Source organism: Parambassis ranga, chromosome 20 (assembly GCF_900634625.1).
Source record: "Parambassis ranga chromosome 20, fParRan2.1, whole genome shotgun sequence".
NCBI classification, from domain to species: domain Eukaryota; kingdom Metazoa; phylum Chordata; class Actinopteri; family Ambassidae; genus Parambassis; species Parambassis ranga.
The window spans coordinates 13,753,018-13,778,254 of NC_041040.1; the positions used below are offsets into that span (position 1 = coordinate 13,753,018).

The following is a 25,237-nucleotide window of genomic DNA, read 5'->3' on the forward strand; positions in this document are numbered from 1 at the left end:
AGCTCTAAAAGATGCCTCGGGGTCCAGGCTCTGTCTCAACAGCTGATCAGTGCCTGGCTCTTTTTTTATGTTGACAGTGTTATATAGACATCTTCTCAGCAGTGGCGGCAGCCTGGCCAAATAGGGTCGGACAGATTCAGGGTTTGTGGAATGATTGTAATTGGCACTGAAAGACAAAGAGTGTGCTGTTCATAGATCCTGATAGAAAGCTGATAATCTTATTCCTGTGTCTGTGCTGCATGTAGCTCTTTTTTTTTACTTTTTTTTTTTACAAAAGAAAGAAGGCTGGTGAGGTTGGAGAAAAACACTGATTCATAAAGCTTTGTTTAAGGTAAATAACATGACTACATCTTTAGCCCTGAACTCAGAAAAACATTTGTACTAACAAGATTCTCTAAAAAACTAAAAAATCTGCAGTTTTCTGTACAACTAGAAAGCAAAAAAATGAGTTTTTTTTCATCCTAACATCAGTTCACAAAAAAACTGTTTTAGTTTTTCAGGGTTTCTACAGTTGTCAAGTGTCCCTTTCTTCAAAGATTATGGGGATTTGTAACTATGTTGTACACAGTGTTTTCACTTTATGTAGTTTTTCTGTGAAATGCTTAGAAGCAGACTTGAATTGCTCCTGTGTGTAGCCCACCAGTGAACATGTTTTGCCTCATTTAAGCATCTGTACAAACACAGTGTAAATTAATGAGCTGTGGACGTTTTGGTAAGGAGATTTTTTTTAACCTAGAGACATAACCAGGATAGCTGTTTTCCAAATGTGCTAAGCTGACAGTTTTTAAGGATTCCTGTGGGATCCCTGTAGAATATAGGTGCCCCCAGTGGAATCTGAGAAACTGTCACAGGATGGGTACAGAAATATTTGTGTGGGACAGGAGTGAAAATCCACTCCTGTGTCACACACTACAAATAATACAAAAAAAAGATGCGGCGATGACTTTGTGTTTCTGTCTGTAGAATCAAAAGCTGAGAAGAAACCTGAAGAAATGATACATTCTCTGTAATTATGGAGTCAGCGGTGTGGGCTACAAGTCCTGACTCTGCCTTACCTTGACCTAAATTTGGAGAGAAAGCAGCCCTGCCAGGTTTTCTGTAATGGCATAAAGTCACAGGTCATATTGAACCACCTCCAGCCATCACAGAACAACAGTAGTGTCAGGTCCCGCTGGTAATTGTTCTCTTGTAGCGTGTGAGAGCATTTCACGTGGATGCTTCTCGCTTTTCAGGCATGATGTCATTTCTTTCTGCCACATCTTGCATGTTGTTGAACTCTCATCTCGTCTGGAGTTGGGAGTGTTGCGTAGTGACACGCGCAGACCACATTCAGGCATGTGGTGAAGCATCAGCTCGAGTGCAGCAAAGAGAGAGAGAGAGAGTAAAAATAACAGCAGAATTTGGGAACCTCTGGAGAGTTAGGGTGGGACTCGGATGAAATTGCTGGGTGTGTTTTTGAGTAAGACGGTGGAGAGAGTGTGTGTGTGTGCAAATGTGTGTGATGTACATCCCAGATTTAACTGGACCAAGCCTATGGTTGTGGTCAAGGCTGGTCACAAAATTGTACAGTGCACAGCTTTGGTGTGTTTGAGATTCATTGTGTTTTTTAGTTTTTGTACAAAAAGTAAAAAATACCAGAGCGGCTGAGCTCTGTGTAACCATTACTCAGGAGCAGAGGAGGGTGACATTATCGTAAATTGACCCCAAGATGATCTACAGTAAAAAGTTCCAGAAGAGGTTTTTGTTTTTTTGTGAAACAAACTTTGGACACTGAAAATAGAACTTCTATGAGTTTTTTAGTCCACCTCCAGTAAGACTCACTTCTGTTTCTCATCCCCAGCGTCTGTGTTTCATCATCCGTCTCCCTTCCCTCCATATGCTGAGAGCAGAAAACACACACGGAGAGTCATGCAGTTCTGTTTTCCAAGTCTTACGTGGAGGTCCCAAACCCAACAACAGATTGGAAACCTCATTCTGACAGAGAAAAACAGATCCGCTATTTGCTCGATTTAATTCCAATTTAGAGCTGTTTGTGGAGCGGAATGAAATTCAGCCTCACAGTAAGATTACGTGCAGGTAAAGATGTAACTTGACGCTAAAAAATTATGCATCACACAGGAACATCCTGTCACTGTCAGGTGGTCCTGATGAGACCTTCTCTTAGCATGGAAACAGAAGTTGTGTTTGTATCCTTACGGCCTTTGTTGTAGTTTTACTGCTCAAAATCTGTGGGACTAGTCAACAGTGAGAAAATTTTTATAAATGAAAGGCAGTGTTTAATAGTCAGTTTGAGCAGCAAACATAATAACATGCATGCATAGGCTGCACTGTGTGACACTCGCATAAGCAGGATGACTTATTCAATCCAGCTGCAGAGAAAGTTTGTTACAGAATAAAGAAGCCAGAGTGTGAAATGCTTTCTGGGGCTGAAGAAATCTGGGCGAGTTGTTTACTCAGCAGTGTGTGCGCGAGAGAGAGAGAGAGAGAGGGAGAGGGAGAAGGAAGACAAACTGTACACGTTTGATTTGCGCTTCAAAAGCCTGACTGTGCGCCACAGATAAGGCTTTTGAAACAAACAGGGCATCTGATCCAACTGTGCACCTTACAATCCCTGCCACAAACATTTCCTCGCACAGAATGAATCTACCCTCTGATCTCGAGGTCACTGAGCAGAAAGGACCCTGCTGTGCGGTGATGAGCATTTGATAGCAAAATCATCACTCCATCATTCACTCTCTGTTATAGTCCGCTGAACCCGAGAGACGCTCTCAGGACTGAGGTGGGCTAAAAGCCTGAACAGAGAGGGAAAGGATCAATGAAAGGTAGAATCGGAGGGGGGCGCTGAAGAAAGAAAGAAAGAAAGGCGAAGAAAGACTGGAAAAAGTGACAAGTAGCAATTAAAAAAAAAAACTCACGACAGCTGGAAAAGAAAAGTCTTGATTATTGGCCACTGTGTCTGTCAATCATGTTGTGTTTTTACGCAGCAGTCAGTCACTCATTCGGGAGCCTCATCAGCCTCTGTGTCACCTCATTCGTTACTCTGTCAGATCATTTGTCAGTCAGTCTGACAGGCACTTGGTCATCTTATGCGCTGGTTACTCAGTAAACCAGTCATTCCTTTGTTGAGTGAGTCATTATTTAATTTACTTAACAATCAGTGATTTACTTCAATTATACTCTAATCATTCTGCCTGACATTTAGGAAATCAGATAGTCAGCTGTTCCTTCAGACAGCAAACACCTCCGTCATTTCTCTGTTTGCTTTGGTCTTAACACAAGACGCCAAAATCACAAAAACCAAATGGCAGACAGAGACACGCCAAAATTGGCAATAACCTGACTGAGTCATAACATCCAGTCAATCACATCCAAACACACGGATAAAAAAAAGCTCTGCCTCACAAACGTACAGCCATATAAAGCAGCTCAGTGTCTGGATGCTCTGGTCTAAAGCAAAGTCTGGGTTGATTTTACTGGCCTGTGTGTGTGTATGTGTGTGTGTGTTCAGCCAGGCCTGAGAGAGAAGCATCTATCAACACTGTGGTGTGACCCCGATCTCACACTCCCCCGACAGTGTTTGTACAGATGGATCATCAGTGCAGCAGTCACAGCTGTCGAACGTGCTTGTATGTGATCCTATGTATGTGTGCGTGTACACGTCAGAGTAATAAACACAAAGCTAGCGTTTATTTGAGAGTCTATTCATTATGTATAGTGCAATTCAACCATCATGAGGTTCCCTTCAGACAAAATCAATAGCGGTGTTAATATGATCCTCTCTCCACCCGTTACTGCAGGAAGACTTCAATTGATCAGTTAGCTGACACCTCGACTCAAAGATGCATCTGTGTGTGTGTGTGTCTCAGTGTGTCTGTGGTTACACATGCAACTTTACTTTTTTTGCTGCAAGTAGTCTTTATGTCTGCACAATATTTAGTTCTTTGTTTTAATCAAGACATCAGACTTCACTTAAAACAGCTCAAGATTTTAATTTTTATAGTTCTAAACACGATATGAGATGCTTCCAAATCGTACTCTTCATCAGAACCATTTACAGTCTGTATGTGTAGCAGGTATACTGTCAGAGGTCACCCACAGGTTTCTGAAGAGCCTCTCTCAGCCTCTTGCCATGTCGGCAGTGTTATAGTCTGATACATACAGGCGAAGAGAAAGTAGGAATCATCTGCTGCGAGTCAGAACAGACCATTATGAGAAATTTCTTTCATATTTAATGAATATATGATTAAACAGTTGTCAAAATAATGGAAATTATTAATGGGAACCTATATGTTTATTTCTGCCTCCTCTGGCTGTAAACATTTGAACATGGAGCCTCAGAGGGAACTGCAGCTTTTGACACTTGTTCTTCTGACTGCTGTGCATTGCAAAACAGTGACTCATGAATTGTTGCTTTTGACATACATGTTTTCCCCTGTTGTGCACCGTGGTTGTAAACAGCAGTGACAATGCTGAAACCTTGTAGGTGGAAATTTTTCCAAAGAAAACCAATAATCAGACTCAACCCAATCTGCAGGATAGATAAGAGCATTGACACCAGTTATACTGTTTACATGCATTTTATTTGCTGACACCATTTAGTCTGTGTTTAGCCGCTGTGTGGTTAGTGCTCCTTCTACTCTGTGCCCTGAATGTACTGGGGTGTTATCCATCACTGGGTCCCATGGTGATTTCAGCGTGTGTGCCGTAAATGCACTGCTACAGTTGAGTACGTGTGTTTTCGTGTGTGTGTGTGTGGGAGCAGGAGTAGGTGTTGAAGGTGGTGGAGGCTTGTACTAATGCCCTGGAGATGATTTAGAGTTGAACCACGGAACAGCACTGATGCCTCTTCCAGTTTGCTCCCACAGGACCAGTCGGTGGCTTGTGGTGAGTTAAAAAGAAAATAGGTTCCACAAGAAATCACTTCAGGGGAGCGGAGGAGCAGTTCGATGGTTTGCTTTTTAAATTACGGCTGTCTGTTGCTTGCATTAAAAGATGCCACTATGCAAATGCATGTGTGGGCATAAATCAGGCTATCTGTGGGTCTTTAAAGTGACACGCAGGTTTTCTAAATTTACGACTTAGAAATGTTTACAGTATCTTATGTTTTAGAGGTCCTTCACCATGTAATGAAAGGTTTTCATTAGAGATCATTTACATGCAAATGAAGGTTTTCATTAAAACCACGTGTGGAAGGAAAGCAAAAACAAAACAAGGGTTCAATTGCAAGTTGCTGCAGGTTTTTATGAGGGGATCCTGAGTCTTGTGGGAGTTTCTGTTAAGAGTCCACGTGAGGTTCTGCAGAGTTTTCCGCATACCCACTGTTCACTTCAAGGACACCAGCTGCTACCATCACGATGTGGGGCTTCTGCTGCTGAGCGTTTTAGTGTGATACAGTGTAGCGGGTGCTTGCTTACACCTATCACAGATAGGGCTAACTTCTGAAAAGATTTGAGATATAACTGAGTTTCCAAGCAGTGAATTCAATATGTTGGTGCTAAAATTCTGAACGCACACATTTATTTATTCACTAAATATCTATCTGGCAACTTTAAATACTGAATTTAACCACAAAGGAAAGAAGATTAAAAATGCTTGTAAAATTCAATAAATTAAACAAGGAGAAAGCATAAGAGGAATAACAAATGGTTACACGGTAGCTTATTTTTAAAATAGCATTGCAACAACTTTGCATGTGTGTGTGAGGCTTGGTTGAAATGCCGGCAGGGTTGTTACAGAGGGAGCGAGGCCAACGGAGGGCGCTTAACCTGCTGGCCTTGGCTTCTGCTCCTGTCAGCTAACCTTCTGCATGTGTGTGTGGGGAACTGGCACAGAAATCCATGAGAATACCAGAGCCTCTGTAAATCACACACACACACACACACTGTAATCTCATTTCCGAGGTGAGCTTCACCTCTCTGCCCAGCAGATTGTGAAATATTTTCCCTAAATGAATGCAGACATAAAAGTTTATAAGACTGAATGAAAAATGGCATGAAGGATGTCACAGCTAGCAGACATGGCTTTCTGATTGGGGAAAACATTGTTAAAGGCTGTCAAGGAAACGAGCAGACAAAGAAAAGTGGCATGTAAAGCGGCAGGTTGACTAAAGTGAAACTACGAAAAGCTGACGTGTGAACCTTCAAGACGAAAGGGAAATGGAACAGAGCAAGACGGCTAGCTCTGGCTGTCACTTTCTTTCCCTGCTGTAGATGACAGGTGTTTTACATTACTCTATGGGTGAAGGCAAACCACATTATCCCTGCTGCCTGCGCCTTTATACACTGGACTCTGGGTCAATTCCATATAGGCCCCTAAGATCGCTGAGCTTATTCATGCACAGTAAAAGGCAGAGTAAACTTTCCATTGAAGGAGAAAATGAAATAAAACCACCAGACTCTCAGCATTAAGGTTTTCATTTGAAAGCAGGAGCAGAGGTGCCTTATGTTCTACCCCAGAGCCACTCCAAGCTTTCCAGCACTAAGAGGGATTCATACTTCAGAGAGAAGTGGAGACAAGGTTTGTCCGTGGAGAGCAAATGTTCACACCACTTCTCTCTTGGCTCACATCAGTTTTTTTTTTCTCCAATTTTTCAATGTGTGTTCCTGCAATCCCAAAACGACACTTTAAGTTTCTGTATTTGCAACCTGCCATTCACACTAAATCAGCTTTGTCATGGAGGGATGATTGTTCTGCGCTTCCCCTACACAATACAGTTTTTTCCCACTGACTGGAACACAGATGAGTTTATTTTGTGGGCAGAGACAGAATCATATTTTCAAGTTTTGATAATTTGTTGTAGTTTATTTGTTGTGAATGACATAAATGTATTTTAATACAGTAAACCTGCTTTTTACCCAAACCTCTACCAACCTTGTAGTAATACTATTATAGTGTCACTATAGTAACCCCACATATCAAAGGCCTCCGGCTGGTTAGGTGGTGGTTAGCTGCTGGTAACACACTTAAACTGGTAACATGTACATTATCTTGGAGAATCATAATGAAGGATAAGCACCATACCAACACAACACTACGGCTACAGCCAACAGCAGATGTATGTTCTGTGGCTGCAAGATGAAATAAGCCTCCATACCAGCAGGTGGCAGTAGTCTGTACCTGCAATCGAAATGTGAAATTTGAGAGCATAGCAATTTTTTTCCAAATTATTACTTATTGAGAAAATATGTATGTTTTGTTTTGTCACTACCTTTCCTTTTCTTGTGCACTTGTTAGCTAAGCTGAACAGCTAATGATGGTGATTTTCAAACAGTGGGACACAATGTAAATGTGTACTAGATTTTGATCAGACAATGGTATCCATGTTATTTAGAGAATTTTGTTGTTGTTGTTAATGGATACTTAAATAGCAAGCACACCGTAATGTTTTCCCTTTTGTGTCCTCTCCAGGGTAGTGTACACTTCACATATAATAAAGATCATATGAATGTTCTACTCGTGAACTTTCCATTAATGGTGCTTTATAGCTAAGATCATCAGTATCTTTACTCACTCAACCACACATGCTGATCAGAATGTGTTATACAGTCAGGGGAGGGAGGCTGCGCACAGCATGAATCATTCTTGGTAATAGCAGCACATGAATGATTAAAAAGTAATGATGTAGATGGTCTAGACTGCTCATCAATTCACCCCCACAAAGACAGAAATCATGAACAACTGAGTTGTGCAAACTGTTTTGTTTTTCTTGCAGTGAATGGCTTTCCGGGAAGAATGAATCTGCCGTAAGTGTCACGATCTGGTGTTTGTTTATGGTTTTGATTACTTGTTTTGGGTTTTTAGTTTAATCTGTGTTTAGTTATAGTTATTTTTCCTGTAGATCTGGGTCTTTGTTTAGTCTTGTTCTAGTTGTCTAGTCTTGTTTTGTGTTTCTAGTTGTCTAGTCTTGTTTTGTGTTTCCAGTTGTCTAGTCTTGTTTTGTGTTTCCTGTTTTACTTTGGTAGTCCTGTCCTCCCTGTGTATTGTCTTTGAGTTTTGCTTCCTGTGTTTTCCCTCCTGGTTGATTACCAGCCCTGCCCTCATGTGTGTCACCTGTGCCTCGTTGTCTTCCCTGGTCCCCTTGTATATAGTCTGTGTCTTCCCCTTTGTCCTTGCTAGTTCGTCTCGTCTGTGTGGGCTTTGTATCTATGTCTACGTCTCGTCCATGCCATGCCATGCCATGCTATGCTATGCTTCAGGTAGTTTCTTTGTTTGATGTTTTGTTTTTGTTTTCCACGCAAGGTGTGATTTCTGGTTAGGTTATTTTGGACTCTCCTTTTGACCACGTAGTGTGATTTTTAGTTTTGTATTGTTTTGCCCTCCTGGCCTTTAAATAAAAGACTCTTTTGGATTTTAACCGCTCTGCGTCCTGCAACTGTGTCCTCACCTCCTTACACAAACCCTGACAGTACGAACTAGCCACTATGGACACAGCAGGCACAGAAGCAGTTAAATCGGCTGCCTTTAGCCGCGGCCCAGAGTTCGCCCCGTACGAGCTGGTGATACTCTGGAGCCAGGCCAACCAGCTGAGGAGGAAGCTTCAGGCTGAGCTCGACCTGGTGGATCTCCTGCCTTCACCTCCCGCGGACAGGAGGGAGGTGAGGCGGTTGGTGGACCGCAGGATTTTGCTTCTCCAGCAGCTGGGGGCGTTGTGGAACCTAAAGGAGCAACTCAGAGCCCAGATGGACTTAGCTCTGAGCGCTAACCCGTGGCTCCACCTCCATTATGCCAGGGCGTTCGAGGACATGGGGGAGTTCCGTGCTCCTGTGGCCCCCATGCTGCCCCCCTGGTTTCCCCGTTCAGTCCTCGACCCAGCCCCTACTCCTGAGGGCGGGCTCCAGATGACGTCATCCCTTCCGGTGCCGCCAGAGGGCGGGCTCCAGATGACGTCATCCCTTCCGGTGCCGCCAGAGGGCGGGCTCCAGATGACGCCATCCCTTCCGGTGCCGCCCAGGGGCGGGCTCCAGATGTCGTCATCGCTTTCGGTGCCGCCCAGGGGCGGGCTCCAGATGTCGTCATCCCTTCCGGTGCCGCCAGAGGGCGGGCTCCAGATGTCGTCATCCCTTCCGGTGCCGCCAGAGGGCGGGCTCCAGATGTCGTCATCCCTTCCGGGGCCGCCCAGGGGCGGGCTCCAGATGACGCCATCCCTTCCGGGGCCGCCAGAGGGCGGGCTCCAGATGACGCCATCCCTTCCGGGGCCGCCAAGGGGCGGGCTCCAGATGACGCCATCCCTTCCGGGGCCGCCAAGGGGCGGGCTCCAGATGACGCCATCCCTTGGTCCAGTCACTGGGGAACCCCCAACTCTGGTTTCGTCTCTGGCTTCCTGTCGGGACCCTGGAGGGTCCCCTGCCCTGGTTTCCTGTCGGGACCCTGGAGGGTCCCCTGCTCTGGTTTCCTGTCGGGACCCTGGAGGGTCCCCTGCTCTGGTTTCCTGTCGGGACCCTGGAGGGCCCCCTGCTCTGGTTTCCTGTCGGGACCCTGGAGGGCCCCCTGCTCTGGTTTCCTGTCGGGACCCTGGAGGGCCCCCTGCTCTGGTTTCCTGTCGGGACCCTGGAGGGTCCCCTGCTCTGGTTTCCTGTCGGGACCCTGGAGGGTCCCCTGCTTCGTCCTCGTCTCTGGTTTCCTGTCGGGACCCTGGAGGGTCCCCCGCTCTGGTTTCGTCTCTGGCTTCCTGTCGGGACCCTGGAGGGTCCCCCGCTCTGGTTTCGTCTCTGGCTTCCTGTCGGGACCCTGGAGGGTCCCCCGCTCTGGTTTCGTCTCTGGCTTCCTGTCTGGACCCTGGAGGGTCTTCTGCTTCGTCTTCGGCTCTGGCTTCCTGTCTGGACCCTGGAGGGTCTTCTGCTTCGTCTTCGGCTCTGGCTTCCTGTCTGGACCCTGGAGGGTCTTCTGTTTCGTCCTCGGCTCTGGCTTCCTGTCTGGACCCTGGAGGGTCTTCTGCGTCGTCTTCGGCACTGGTGTTCTGCCTGGACTCTGGAGGGTCCGCTGCCTCGTCTTCGCTGGTGTTCTGCCCGGACCCTGGAGGGTCCGCGGCCTCGTCTTCGCTGGTGTTCTGCCCGGACCCTGGAGGGTCCGCGGCCTCGTCCTCGCTGGTGTTCTGCCCGGACCCTGGAGGGTCCGCTGCCTCGTCTTCGCTGGTGTTCTGCCCGGACCCTGGAGGGTCCGCGGCCTCGTCTTCGCTGGTGTTCTGCCCGGACCCTGGAGGGTCCGCGGCCTCGTCCTCGCTGGTGTTCTGCCCGGACCCTGGAGGGTCCGCAGCCTCGTCATCGCTGGTGGTCTTCCGCTCGGACCCCGGAGGGTCCGCGTCTCCATCGCTGGTGGTCTTCCGCCCGGACCCCGGAGGGTCCGCGTCTCCATCGCTGGACCCCGGAGGGTCCGCGTCTCCATCGCTGGTGGTCTTCCGCCCGGACCCCGGAGGGCCCGCGTCTCCATCGCTGGTGGTCTTCCGCCCGGACCCCGGAGGGCCCTCAGCCATGTCCATGCTGTGCTTCCGCCCGGACCCCGGAGGGCCCTCAGCCATGTCCATGCTGTGCTTCCGCCCGGACCCCGGAGGGTCCTCACCCCTGTCCATGCTGTGCTTCCGCCCGGACCCCGGAGGGTCCTCAGCCATGTCCATGCTGGGCTTCCGCCCGGACCCCGGAGGGTCCTCACCCCTGTCCATGCTGGGCTTTCGCCCGGACCCTGGAGGGTCCCTGTCCCCTCCATTTCTGACTCTGCCCCCCAAGCACCCCAGACTCTCGTTTTACGGGACCTTTGTCTCCGTTGCCCCTGTTGGCCCATGGCCGGGGCCTTCATGAACTCTGGGACTTTGAGTTATTTTGATTCATTTCTGAGACCTTGAACTCTAGCTCCCTGTATTTTAGTTTGAACCCTTGTTTTGTGTTTTTAGGAACGTCTGGGAGCCGTTCCTTGAAGGGGGGGTTCTGTCACGATCTGGTGTTTGTTTATGGTTTTGATTACTTGTTTTGGGTTTTTAGTTTAATCTGTGTTTAGTTATAGTTATTTTTCCTGTAGATCTGGGTCTTTGTTTAGTCTTGTTCTAGTTGTCTAGTCTTGTTTTGTGTTTCTAGTTGTCTAGTCTTGTTTTGTGTTTCCAGTTGTCTAGTCTTGTTTTGTGTTTCCTGTTTTACTTTGGTAGTCCTGTCCTCCCTGTGTATTGTCTTTGAGTTTTGCTTCCTGTGTTTTCCCTCCTGGTTGATTACCAGCCCTGCCCTCATGTGTGTCACCTGTGCCTCGTTGTCTTCCCTGGTCCCCTTGTATATAGTCTGTGTCTTCCCCTTTGTCCTTGCTAGTTCGTCTCGTCTGTGTGGGCTTTGTATCTATGTCTACGTCTCGTCCATGCCATGCCATGCCATGCTATGCTATGCTTCAGGTAGTTTCTTTGTTTGATGTTTTGTTTTTGTTTTCCACGCAAGGTGTGATTTCTGGTTAGGTTATTTTGGACTCTCCTTTTGACCACGTAGTGTGATTTTTAGTTTTGTATTGTTTTGCCCTCCTGGCCTTTAAATAAAAGACTCTTTTGGATTTTAACCGCTCTGCGTCCTGCAACTGTGTCCTCACCTCCTTACACAAACCCTGACAGTAAGCATTATATAATAATCACATTCAGCAATTGTGGGGGGTTGGTGGTGAATAAAAACATATCAGATTTACAGCGGCTATAGAATTTAATTGACTCAGGACGAGCTGCGCAGCTCTATACATACATATATCTGTCAAATACACACATAAAGAAATAGGCTCTTAATAATGAAAAACACATGAGTGCACAATGCACAGCACTCTGCCCTTCATCATCACACACAACAAAGCTGCTGTGCAGTGGAAGAAGCATGAAGGGCACATCATTTTAGATATTAAAGGACGCACACAGTTTGGTTGGTGAGGCGACGCAGACAGTGTGTGATTCATGCACCTGGTGTCAGAGGTGAGAGGTGTGAGGTCTCTTGATGAGGACGCACACACACACACACACTGCTGTTGCTCAGCAAAAACTCTGCCTGCTGTTTTACTGTGAATCTTTCACCCTCTCTCTTCTTTGCACCTCTCTCTCTTTTGGTGAGGATTTATTTTTGCTGCTCTTTATCTCTCGGGGTGACTCCTTGGTGACTGTGGCGATACAGAGGTGTTATACTTTATCAGGATTTTCAGCGTGTGGATTAAATCAAATGTGAAATAAACCCCTAAAATCTGTCTCTTTCTTTCTGTCTCTCCAGGTGTGTCTCTCCAATGATCTTGGCCCCTTGAGGCCTGAGGAGAAGTGAGCCAAGCTCAGGCCCCGATGGGACGCCTTGTTACCCAGCATGCACTGCTGCTGTTGCAGTGCATGCTGGTCCTGCGGCCTGGAGGTGTGGCCAGTAGGAGAGGGCCTGTGCTGCTGCCTGAATCGCCCTGTCACAAGACAGAGCACCCAGTCATCCCACACTCAGGTAAACACACACACGGCTCATTACATTTTTTATTTTCCTCCATAATTATGTAAAGTTTCCTCTTCAGTTAATTATATCCATCTCAACCTCCTCACATGGTTAAACCTTTACAGACCTAACATGGACAATTTCAGGATTGTTTCATTAAAGCATTTCACTGTTGCTGAGCAACATAAACAGTCCTATACTCATGTCAACTTGTAGTTATAAGCAAATTAATGACCTGTGATAAAGAAAGGAGGAATAGGAATGAAAAAGTTTTTTAAATTTGCAATTAGATAGATATTCACATCTACAAGCAAAGTCCAAACCTGTGATTGCATTATAGACATGAGGCAGACCAGCTGAGAAGAAGTTAATTTAATGCGAACTTTCTGACTGATTTTGCTGAAGGCTTGTGCAACAGTTGAACGTTCAGTTACATTTTAGCAGCTGTAATTAGGCACGGCAGGCCTGTCAAGTTTCAGATTTCTGCACATTTTAATGGTATTCAAGTGGAAAGGCTGCTTTTGCAAAGCTAGAAACACAAGAGCTGCAGTTATATCCAGCTAACCAGCTATTTAGTTTTAACTTAAGTAGCATCACCTATAATAAGCAGCTTTAGCCAGCTAGCACAATATTACAGTCATCAAGACTCCTCTTATAAGACATAGCAACAACTTAATGTTACCGTATTGAGCCATGTGATGGATTGTGTCAGACATCAAGTAAAAATCAGCACCCACTAATTAAAACTGAGGAGCTTGCTGTTTGACTGCAATCAAGGACCCATTGTTTAAAAGAAAAACTTTTGCAATTAAGGCTGCAACAGTGCTGTGTGAGAGGAGAGGCAGAATGGTTCCCTACAGGGCCCGCCTGCATGACCCATGAGCCATATAAACCACATAGCGTAGCTTGACACTCCCACTGCTGTCCGCCCTCCATCTTAATAGAAAAGAACAGAAGGAGGTATAAACAAGCAATATTTATAGAGGTAAACATTGTCTGTGGAATGTGAACATAAATTAGAAATTGTACTGTAAAATGTGTAAAATAGATGCAGTGCTTGTACTGGATGAGCCAACGGCTCCTCCGCTGACAAACTAAAGCACAGCTCATGTACTGTAAATTATAGATGATGGTTCTAAAATTCCTTTTATCAGCTGTACCAGAGCCACTCAGGCTAGAAGGATGATTTATAGAATGCTACTTACACCATGGCCTGGCTCAACACTTGGTAGATTACACATAGAGATGTGCCTCCATACACATCACCGTCAATCTCTTACATTCCACCTGCATTAGTTGAGTGTTCTCAACCTCGACCATGAGACAAGCTCTGCTTCCATGTTGTCAGAATAATCTGTGTAAATGTTTTTTTGCTGTCTAGGAAGCTTCCCCTTTCTTAGTACTCTGTTCCTTAGAGGCATAAAGTAGACACAGTCATGGCTCTGCAGTTTTTAGATACAGTATATTCTGCATCAGATTTCATTGTCCCTATAATTTGTCTTACGTTGCTATTGAGCAACTAAACTGCTCTGAAATTCTGTGAAAGTTAGTCGAGAAAGAGTATCAATAGCGATCAATGTAGTCCTGTCTACCTGCTGCAAAGCAGCAAAATGTCATTGAGCTGTTTTCAGTACAGCAGAATCCCAGTCAGATAATCACAGAGCATTCTGTCTGGGTGAAATTGACCGGAAGACCAAGGTCACTGTATGTATTCAAAGATCCATACGCATGCAAAGACTCTGTGCAACAGCCATTCCTCTTTCTGTCTCACACTATTGTTCTTCCCAGGCTCTGTCACTGAATTGTTAGCTGAGGTGGCACTCTTCCCTTTGTGCCAACTGAGTGTAGTAATGATGACTAACTGCCCAGCTAATGTTAGACGTTCTTGTCTTGTGCTGTCTGTGTGAGCACGATCGCACAGCAGCCAGTGGGTCAGCTGTGGTCAATGCGTTTGTGTTCTCTAATGTACCAGATTGGCCCATTAAGCTCCAGTGGTTTAGTGCTTTGGTTGAAATATAGGAGCATTAATGAAGGGGGTCGACATTTTAGTTAGCATTCAGACACGGTTCACCAACACTGAGCCCACTGTAGGAAGGAGAAAGAGAGGAGTCTTTGAAGGATCATGCAGTTCTTTCATAATGCAGAGACTCTGTAGCTTCAGGAGAAATATTACGTAACACTAGAGGATGCCTGATAACAGATAGTTTGTTTCACCAAATTATAAAGGAAACTATTTATGTTTCCCGCTTTGTTTTTTTTATTGTGCCTGTTACACACATTTAATCTTTAAAAAAGTTATCTGCAGGTTGATTCTGACTAAAGTTTCGAAAAGGACCAGTGTGTGGGATTTAGTGGCCTCTAGTGGTTAGACTACAAACTGCAGACACATCAATATCCCTACTTTACTTATAACTGCACAAGAACCTAAAGCAGCTGCCATTTAGATGAAGAAATGTGAAATTTCTCTCTGAAGTCAGTGTTTGGTTTGTTGATCAGGGCTACTATAGAATAATGGCCATGCCACATGTCACTTTCTGGACCCTGTGTAGATATGAAGGGTTAATTCCACATAATTTACGTACCTACTTTTAAATTTAGTCATGTTCTTATGTACACACACTACTACCTTTCTTACATTCACTAATAAAAATAATAATAAAGGGAAGAATATTATTTTAATATTATATTTAAATGGAAGATAAAGTTTTTTATACAGCCGCATATAAAAATGCATTCAGAGATTATATGCTGAGGAAAATGGGGGTTATGAATATATTATGAAACACAAGCCTTATGAAAGACTAACCGCTTTTTAACATGCAACACCAAGACTAAACCTAAATGAATGGCGTTCAGCCTCATCTGCAGTCTTTGAGTCTCTGTGTGGATGTGGGAGCGGATGAAAATAATAAAACAGAAACACACAACTGGACTAGTAGAGTGTTAGTGTGTTGAGTTAAAGACGTTTCGCTGCTTAAATGAATTATCAAGGCTGCTGACCTCCTGCCTATACTTCAGCTTTGTTTTTAATTTCTGTAGATGTTTTAATTGCTGTCATGAGGTGACAAGTTTCCCTTTAACACAACTTTTATCATTACACTTTGTTTATTTAAGTCCCAATAACCTTTTGCCAAGTAGCTGCTAATTTCCATGTTCTCATAAAGAGATCCACGTATGTTTGTCCTCATAGCTATATTTGCACTCAGTTTTTTATTAACTTTCCTTTCTTAGCCTAATGATAGTCTTTGTGAGGTTCAAACACATTTCATTGTTCAGCGTGGTAAAGTATACACAGCTTTTTTTCACAGACTGCAAAATTATAACCTTTTTTTTGCAGTAATAGCAAAAAAGAAGCCATGAGTCATTGCAGAATATACGACACGGGCATACACATATGCACAAAGTGTGTGTGACTGCAGCGAAACCTCATGTTAAACCTATTATCATTGTCTTTTGTGAGTCATTGTGCTCCGTGTAATCCCTGGTTGTTTAGAATGTGCACTCAGAGGCAGCCTTGACTCCACTTTAGCCAAGTTGGGAGGACTACAGACACATTAAATATGCCCCTGTGGCTCACAGCAACTCAACACTCCTACTCTGCTCACACCAGCATTATCCTATTGGATACACACACACACACACAGTCCACAGTGTGTGTGTGTGTGTGTTTGTGTGTGTGAAGCTACAGAAAGCATATGCTTATGTATTTAAATTACATTAGGAATTGTAGTTTATAAAACTTGAGGTTCTGCCTCCTCTCAGGCCTTCAGCTGACTCATCTCTACTCATATGAATACATTTCCAATGTAAAAATTATTTTTAGACTAATACCTGCTGTTAATTTGAGTGTGTTAACATGAAATACTTTGTGGATTCATTATGGAGCCACCATCACATGGCCAAACTGCAGTTCTTACACATCAGTGGCCACTTTGACCAAAAGACACAAAAAACCTTAAAAGCTCAAAGCAAAGTGTTTTTGTTTTTTGTTTTTTTTTTTTAAGAAAAGCTGGTTAATTATTTTTCTTATTAAGCAAAATAAATCTGGTACATCTTTCAATTTGGAATAAAACAACCTGTTTGAGAAAATCACCTTGGCCCTGTTGACATTAAGAAGTTAATATTTCACAGTTTTCCGACACTGAGGTTAAACAGTGACTTCTAAATAAAAGCATTTTTAGTTAAAGATTAGAGGTCTCACAACAAAATGACTCCTGTGCCAGTGGAAGTGAAACTCTAGCTGTTCATCTCTATTTGACCTAAAGAAAAAAAAAATAACACAAAAAGCGGTTTTGACCCATCATAAGAAGCCAAGGTCAAGGTTTGTCTGAGTAGCTTCCAGTGACAGCAGCTCTTTCTGCCTGTGTGATTGTGGCCTGGCTGTGGAAGGGCGTGCCTCGCATGGGTTTTGACCCCGCTGGGGATGGTGGTTTTTCTGACTTGGCATAACACTTGGCTGACAGATCTGCTGCTGTGGTGCGAGGATGCTATAGTCTAAAGAGCGCTGCTTCTGCTTTGTATGGTTTTAGAAATGTAGGGTTTGAGACAGAAAGTACACTCTACAGTTCAACGGTGAGGCTCCGGCTGTTTATACAAAAGGTACACTTTCACAAAAACAGGGCTGAATATAGCCTCAGCAGAGGTCCAATGTAAATGTGTGCCATTTACAGGATTATTTTAAGAGCGGCTTTGAAAGACTTTATCCCCATTTCTGGAGGAGAAGATGTTAGTGTTGTTGGAGGTTAAAGCCCCTGAGATGCACTGTATTAATAAAGTGTTGCATTTAACAAGTGTTCCTGGGTGTTTTAAAGGTTATAAACTGTGGTGTAAACAATATCTTCACAGGCCAAGCTGAGGGCCACATCTCTGAGGAGTGGAACCAAACAGGCTTGTTTTACAGCCACAGGCCAAGCGACGCTTTTATCATCCCTGAATGGCTTACTCGTCGTTACAGAGAGCGGAATAAAAGCAAGAAAAGAAACAAATGGCCTCACAGTATTCATAAACACAACAGGCCACTACTGCTATCAGAGATGTTTTAATTAGTCATTAGGGGATGAGTCTTTTCAAATTAAAACCCTCCCACTTCTTTGCTTAAGTTCCAGAACTTAGTGTCCAAGGTCAGCTGTGTTTAAAATGGACAACAAGCTGCCAGTGGAAGGAGCTTGATTCATGTCCATATTTGTGGATTTGTGTGTCCTTCGTTTGCCCACATGTCATTACCATGCATATATGCTTTAATTTTTTTGTGGTCTGAAGAGATTTGGTCATCTTGTTTAAAAGCGTGTCTCTTGCCCTACAACCGAAGGCCTGCGCTCTTAAATACACATTAGATTTAAATATTTTATGGCACACTTATTTGTGGCTTCACGGTGGTTTGTTTTGCATCATTCACTCATTGCCCCGGGACCACAGCATGGCAGCAGCAAATTTCAGTTTTTACAGTAAAATGAGCTTGTTTTTCTTTTTTGAAATACCATGCAGGCACTCCGTGTCTGAGGTGACCTTGGCTTTCTCTTTCCTTCGACCGAGCAGGTGTTTGTTTTTTTTTTGAACCGCTTGCAACCAATCGCTTCCTCGCAACTTGAACAAATAGTTGCCATTCTTACTGCTGCTGCCCATTACCACAGGGCTGCATTTAGAGAGAATTGGCTCTTCATTTATGTGAGCGCCTGCTGCCACACTCTATTTACACCACTCACAGAAACCCATTCATGTTTTAGAATTGGTTCCACATGTTGCCATTGTTGCCGTACTGGCAGTACTGTAGAGTAGCAAGTTTGAATGCAGGCAGACAGGAGACTGGCGTGGCCTCTGATGCTTGGCGTAAATATTTATATATCCTGTCATTTTGTCTTTGTGTCAGCTACTCCATGTCAGAGCAGGGAATAACAAACGGCGTGTGACTGATGGCCTGTTCTATTTTGAGGACGGGGAGACAGGGGTTAACGGGATAAGATGGGACTGAGTAAAAGGGGAGGGGTGTATGCTATATGTGTGTGTTAGCTGGTGTCATGTTGGCTCAAACCCCAGGGTATGATCTGAATTTTCATCCAAATCTGTGTGTTTGTGTGCGTGTGATCACGCCTTCATGTCACACCAGGCAATCCCCTGATTCAGTCATCTGCTGTACAAGCACGGCCATGATGTGATTACATTATCACATGCATTTAAAGTGTGTCTGATATGAAGCCATGTAACATGCAAACAGCCCTCTGACGGAGCAAAGGAGACAGAAGAGACTTTGTCCTACTGTTTCCTTCTCTGCTGGGTTAACCATAAGGCTGATTTGTAGGGACCATAAAAACCTCCCTGGGAGCGCCTAAAATTAGTTATTACATCCCATCCAAAAACAAATAAATATCATAAGTCAGATCAGAGTTCAAATTAGTCTCTGTGGCAACACTAACTCAGTTTCTAGTAGCGTTGTTTTTCTAAAAGTGTTCAAGCAGTAAAAAGACAGGTCAAATGGATGCAGGGACAGCCATTATTGCGACTGGCTCTGGGCCATATTAGAACATATCTGTCAAAGAAGTTAGCAAAGTTCAAACTAGTCCAATATATACATATTTTATCATCTAGTTGCAAAGAAAGAGAGGTTCCTGGTTCAAATGTGGCTGGGGCCTCTCTGTGTGGAGTTTACACCGTTGTCCCTGTTCTCCATAACCATGCATGTGAGGTTAACTGGGGGTTCTCAATTGGCTGTAGATGTAAGTGATAGCATGTTTGTTTCTCTGTACTAGCCCTGCATGGTGACCTGTCCAGGGTGTACCTGGCCTCTTACCTATTACCAGCTAGGATAGGCTCCAGTTAGTAAGAAAATGGTTAAATGAAGTCGTTTCCTTTTGTGAAATTAGTTTATTTTTCCATCACGGCCGATTGGAACTCAGCTGGTAAACACTTGTTTACCACCTTTATTTTCCCCAAAACCAGATGTTAATGAGCTTTACTGTTTCTTTCCCTGAGCCTAACAGTGTGTGGATATGTGGCTTCCTCTACTTTTAAAGTCTGTGCAGTGAGTTAGGCCGAGATGTTGGAAATGATTTTTGGCAATAGGTGGGTGTTCCTGCATCATCCCCTGTCACAGTTACAATCAGCCTCTGCTGGCAGTGAAATCAGAGTGTAGTATGATCTCCTGAACCCCGAGGAGTTTGACTTTGGGAAGCTCCGTATATTCAGCTGCACAGCCTTGGGAGGGCCCGTCTGTTATGAATGTTTATGAATGGTTCCTTGGCCTCGTCACAAAAGGCCATAAATCCTTTCAGTGCTGTTGTGTTCAATTAAAACCTTTTGCCCCTTTTGCACACTCCCAACTAATATCCTCTCTTTCTGTCTCACACACACACACACACACACACACACTCCATCACCCAGTTAGCGAGCCTCCCCTGTTGAGTCAGGGAGATTTATGGGGAGAAGCTGTGTTCGTCAAGCGCCGTCTTCCCCCGGGGGGTGTCACATCTACATTTGTATGCCAGGCATCCTCTCGATGGCGTAAAAAACAGGCCCAGTGGAGCCAAAGGATTGGCACATGCAAAACACCAGTGTCTCCCTCTAGAATACGCAAAGTGGCAGGCACAGGCAAAATTAACTCTTTGGGGTGAAGCTGGTGGATATTTATTTCACCACAGCTAATGAAAATGTATTAGTACTGTGAAAGTCAGGGTAAGTTGCCGGATGATTTTTGTACTTACACTGGAGACTTGAAAGCGAACATGTCTATGCATAGAGTGGCGCTGTCTCTCAGCAGATGATATTGTTTTGTTAGGAGAGCCGGGGTTTGGTCCCAGTACGTGAGTTGGAAGTGGCAGATGTTTCTTTTGCTGTGTTTGTCTTCATTTTGAAGTGCTCAGAAATCCCACGTTTGTCTCAGAAACTCGAAGTAGTGCTTTTGAAGCAGTCAAGGGAGAACGTGCTTTCATTTGAAACGCTGTCTGACAGGTGTTCCTGAAGCAGCAGATAATGTGTTTCGAAGGAGGATATTCAAGCTGTCCTCTCCCTCTGTTCCGGCCCTGATGGAAAGCTCCCTGGTAAATTAAAAGAGTCCCTTTGAAATTTTTAGCCTGGAAATAGCTCACAAATGTAGTGATGAATGACATTAAACCACCTCCAAGAATTCTGCTTGAGTTCTGGCATCTTACTGTCAGAAAGAAGTGGAGAAAATATACCATATATGGTAATCGTTTTTGAAGTTTAATCCAGCCTGTGTATACAGTAAAACTGGGAGTAATTATTATGACAACACATCAAGCAAGTGATGAACGATGGGAGAACCATCGTCATCAAGTCATCATGACTGACTGACCACCCTTGACTAAACCTATCGGGTAACCAGACAGCAGACAGGCTGTCTTCACTGCTTCATTCGATTGGTCAGGGGTTAAAAGGTTGGGCGCCATGAGAACAAGCATGTTGTGGATAAGATGTCAGTGTCTGTCTGAGATGTCTCTCACCCTCTCTCTCTTTTTATGTTTATATATATTCCCCACAGCATGGAGGTCAGCTTCCATAAAAACCTCCATCTTCAAGATTCGCGCAAGTATACATTTCCATGAAAGCACTCAGTCAAAGGACTTCCCATCGACACGAAAATGTCCTGTTTCACTTTGTTTGGGTGAAGGATCGTGTGAAAAACTAATGTCTGGGTACTTTGATTTGTGACCTTATCATTCAGGGACAGCTGAGAGCCTCATTCTTTAATTAAGTGTGTCAGGGAGGGTAAGAACTGGCTTGACAAATGTGTTAAAGAAGGTTTGTAACGAAACTTGTTATGCAGTGCTAAATGTGTTAAAAGCACCCTTGAACACAACAAGGTCTGATGCAAAGATTATTCTTAGGAAATCCACATTAGAAAAACAGCAAAGAAAAATGAGTCCTGTTCAAGTATCTAGTGTAAAATAACCCAAACCTGCACAGGAGGACTGCTCTGTACAACATATAGAGACAATACTGCTGGTGGAAGAAGAAACCCAGATTCTCTTTAATTACAGTTCTTGAGTAAAAGCTCAAACTAAATTACAACAACAAATCTCTTTTGGTTGAGGCTGCATAGAGACTGACTAAAGCCCTGGACTGGACTAGTATGGAGGGGGTTGCCTGTGAGCTGCCATGCCAGTCATTTATAGATAAACACTTAGTGTTTTAGTCCAGTGAGAGTTGGCATCTGTGTGATTTATGGCTGTTTTCTTGATTTTGTTCTACCTTTGTTTCTGCTCAAGGGAGCATTAGTGGTTTAAATTCAGGAGATTCTAGTCTACACTCACATTCAAAAAACAAAGAGCAGTTCAAATCCGTCAGAAATCTCAGAGGATGATTAGATGGATGAGGTTCATGGCAGCATAGAGTAAGGAACATTTTGTGTTTTAACAGGCTCACTGTATTCTCATCACACCAGTTATTATGTGACAGACTGTTAATAGTGGTGTCAGTAAATCAGAGTAAAACACGGGCCTGTGGTGGGGTAATTCCAAGCCCCCTTGTAACACTCATCCTGGTATTAAACCAACTGCAGACTTTCACACAGGAAGCTGGGGTTTGTGTGTGAAGTCAGTTTTACGTAGTTATTGTCACTGATGCATGTGTAGAGGCAGCATATGGTTGATGTAGCTGGTTCAAATTGTGCTAATTTTACTAAGCAAATGCATGTTTTACAGAAACTATAAACACAGACAGGAGTGGAATCGTTCCAGCTTTGTTTCAGTCCTGTTCCTGCTGTCTGTCTGCCTCCTCGTGAAAAGTTTCAGCAGCCCTTTGAACTCATATAATTCATCAGCTCCGCTGTCATCTGCAGTCATAAACGCTCTGATTGGCTTACCGTTTGTGTCTTCTGGTTTCGTTGGCAGAGATGGAGCCGTGGATCTCCAGGTTCAAAGCAGAGGGCACGGTGGATTACTCACAGCTGACCTTTGACCCAGGCCAGAATGAACTGATCGTGGGTGCCAGGTAAGCCATATCCAGCAGTGTTTTCTCTCTCTCTTTCTTCCCTTTTGTCTCTTTTTTGTTGTTCATTGTGCTTCACTGTCTTTCAGTCTTCCTTTTTCTCAGTGTTTGTTGGTGCATTGCATGAGTAATGATCAGTTTCTCTGTAGATGTCTTCAAAAGCCGATGAAAAATGGCTTTAGAGATTGTTTCCAAGTCCATTGTCTTTGTAAAGCTCAGCCAAGAGTGTATGTGTGTGCGTGTGTGTATTTGTATTACTCATGTTATGAGGACATAAATCTGTTCACACGGTCATAGCGTGGGGACATGCCCCTCTTTTGGGGACAAACGGGGAGTCCTCATAAATTTAGGGTAACAAAATGTCTAAGGTTAATATTAGGTTAGGCGTGTGTTTGCTTGCACTTCCTTTCATTTAATTCCGAGTTTTCTTTATACCCTTACATACATATTTGCAGAGATGGAGTGGGAGTCTCTGGCTGATTTCTGATGAAATGTGCTCTGCACTTTACTTAATGGCTTTAGTTGTCAATAAAAAGAGACATTCACATCAACATGAATGGGAGATAACAGAAAGGCCAGCAGGAAGGAGAGCAGCAAAACAAACAGACACAAAGTGAGCCCAGGGAATTTACTAATGCACCCACAAGCTTAGATGGAAAAGGCTAATCAGGAGGAGAGTATGTGGGGACGGATAAGGTTTTAGAGGTGAGTAAATTGTCACCAAAATATTTAGAATAGAATAGAATAGAATAGAATAGAATAGAATGTGCTAATCTTCTATTTTAGGTACCATTCAGACAGTTCCATCAACACATACTTGAAAAAACAAATAAGAGATTTCGTTCATTTCTTGCTGCCAACTCAATGTCTGTTGAGGGTCTAACTGTGAAAGGCAATGTGGCTGGATGGATGACTGCAGGTTGAGTTAGAAGTATGAGTGATAATGGAAGGAAAAGTGGATCGATGCAAATATCAATACAGTAAAACAGGAGGCCGTGGCCACAGTGAGACCTGGCTGATAGCCACTCTTCAGGAGACTGTTAGATCAATGCGAAAGTGTTTTGTATATGTGTGTATACATGCAGGGGGGTGTGAACACGCAGGGAGATTTTACCTCAAAAATGAGACAGTGTTATAAAAATAGTAATTAAAGCTGCAAGCAGCATTGCGGGCCCTCGCGCACCTTGCGATCCGCGGGGTCATCGCAGTCTTCTCTCCTATGCTCTCGTCTCCTATACTCTCCAGTCCTATGCTCTCCTCCTCTCATTTCCACAAATATACAACAAACACATGTTTACAACCAAACTTTCCTGCTACCAGTAGGTGGCGCTATGACCGTATCATCCTATTAGCATATATATCTGTTCAGACTCGGGTCCATAGCAGTACAGTAAGATTTTGTCCACATTGCATAAAGTATATGGGTAGTACTGCATAAAACACAGCGAGTTCCTTTGTAATGGCGAATGGTCAACTTTGAGGCCACTCCCCCGCCACACGGTAATACTTTTGAAAGAGTTTTGGAATGCGTCTATTCCCTATGGTGTCCAAAGTTGACACAGTGAGTTTTAGCTCAATTGGATGAAGTATGTGAGGCTTGAAAAGTTTTGAAGCAGGGTCACAAATAGGCAGAAAATGGCCACAAAAGTCAAAATGGCGGACTTCCTGTTGGGTTTGGAGGGGGGGTCCAAGAGACTTTTTTGTGCGTCTTGGGGTGATACACATGTGTGCTAATTTTCATGATCCTGTGTCAAACTGGCCAGCGGGGCTACGCGTTAGGGAAAAAATACAGGGAGTTCATTTGTAATGGCGAATGGTCAACTTTGAGGCCACGCCCCCACCACACCGTAAGACTTTTGTAAGAGTTTTGGAATGCGTCTATTCCCTATGTTGTCCTGAGTTGACACAGTGAGTTTTAGCTCAATTGGATGAAGTATGCGAGGCGTGAAAAGTTTTGTAGCAGGGTCACAAATCACCAAAAATTAACCGAAATTTCAAAATGGCGGACTTCCTGTTGGGTTTGGAGGGGGGGTCCAAGAGACTTTTTTGTGCGTCTTGAGGGGATACACATGTGTGCCAATTTTCATGACCCTACTCAAAACAGGCCACAGGGGCAGGCAGAAAAACCTATGAAAACACAACATTTTGTGTAGCCAGTAGGTGGCGCTCTGTCAAAGCCTCAATATTGTTGTATAGATGTGTTTAGGGTCAGACTCTGATCATACATGTGACATTTCGTACAGATCGGACAGAAAACGAAGAAGTTATAGAGACTTTCTGTGTCCTCAGAAATGGTCAAACTTTGAGGCCACGCCCCGGCCACACCGTCAGACTTTTGTAAGAGTTTTGGAATGCGTCTATTCCCTATGGTGTCCTGAGTGGACACGGCAAATTTCAGCTCAATCCGATGACGTATGCGAGGCGTGAAAAGTTTGGCAGCAGGGTCACACATCGCCAAAAATGGCCACAAACCTTCAAATGGCGGACTTCCTGTTGGGTTTGGACGGGGGGTCCAAGAGACTTTTTTGTGCGTCTTGAGGTGATACATATGTGTGCCAATTTTCATAATCCTGTGTCAAACCGGCCAGAGGGGCTACGCGTTGGGGGCGCTATAGAGCCATTTTTATATGTGCATTTCAAAAGTCAGCAAATTTCAAAATTTTTCGGGCGAATGAATTTTTCTACCAAGTTTGGTGAGTTTTTGGGCATGTTAAGGCCTCCAAAAATGCGATCTCGGAGGGGGAAAAAAAAAAATAATAATCCTAAGGGTTTCAATAGGGCTCTTGCACCATTCGGTGCTCGGGCCCTAATAATAGTAATGATGACTTTTAAGAAAGGCACATAATGGGTTTTCTCACCAGCTTAATTTTAGTTCCATCAACTACTAT

The 25,237-nt window shown here is 44.2% G+C and overlaps 1 protein-coding gene across 3 annotated transcripts in view; it reads left to right on the forward strand.

Annotated features, from left to right (window-relative positions):
- sema5a (sema domain, seven thrombospondin repeats (type 1 and type 1-like), transmembrane domain (TM) and short cytoplasmic domain, (semaphorin) 5A) overlaps positions 1-25,237 on the forward strand; it is a 116,675-nt gene that overhangs the window by 18,757 nt on the left and 72,681 nt on the right. For 2 of the 3 annotated variants that reach the window (XM_028433426.1, XM_028433428.1), the window contains exons 2-3: positions 12,210-12,422; positions 22,253-22,352. In XM_028433426.1, the coding sequence (XP_028289227.1) occupies positions 12,275-12,422; positions 22,253-22,352 (248 nt within the window). In that variant the 5' untranslated portion in view covers positions 12,210-12,274. Of the gene's footprint in view, positions 1-7,711; positions 7,743-12,209; positions 12,423-22,252; positions 22,353-25,237 lie in introns of all 3 variants that reach the window. The other variant, XM_028433427.1, reaches the window with a different exon arrangement.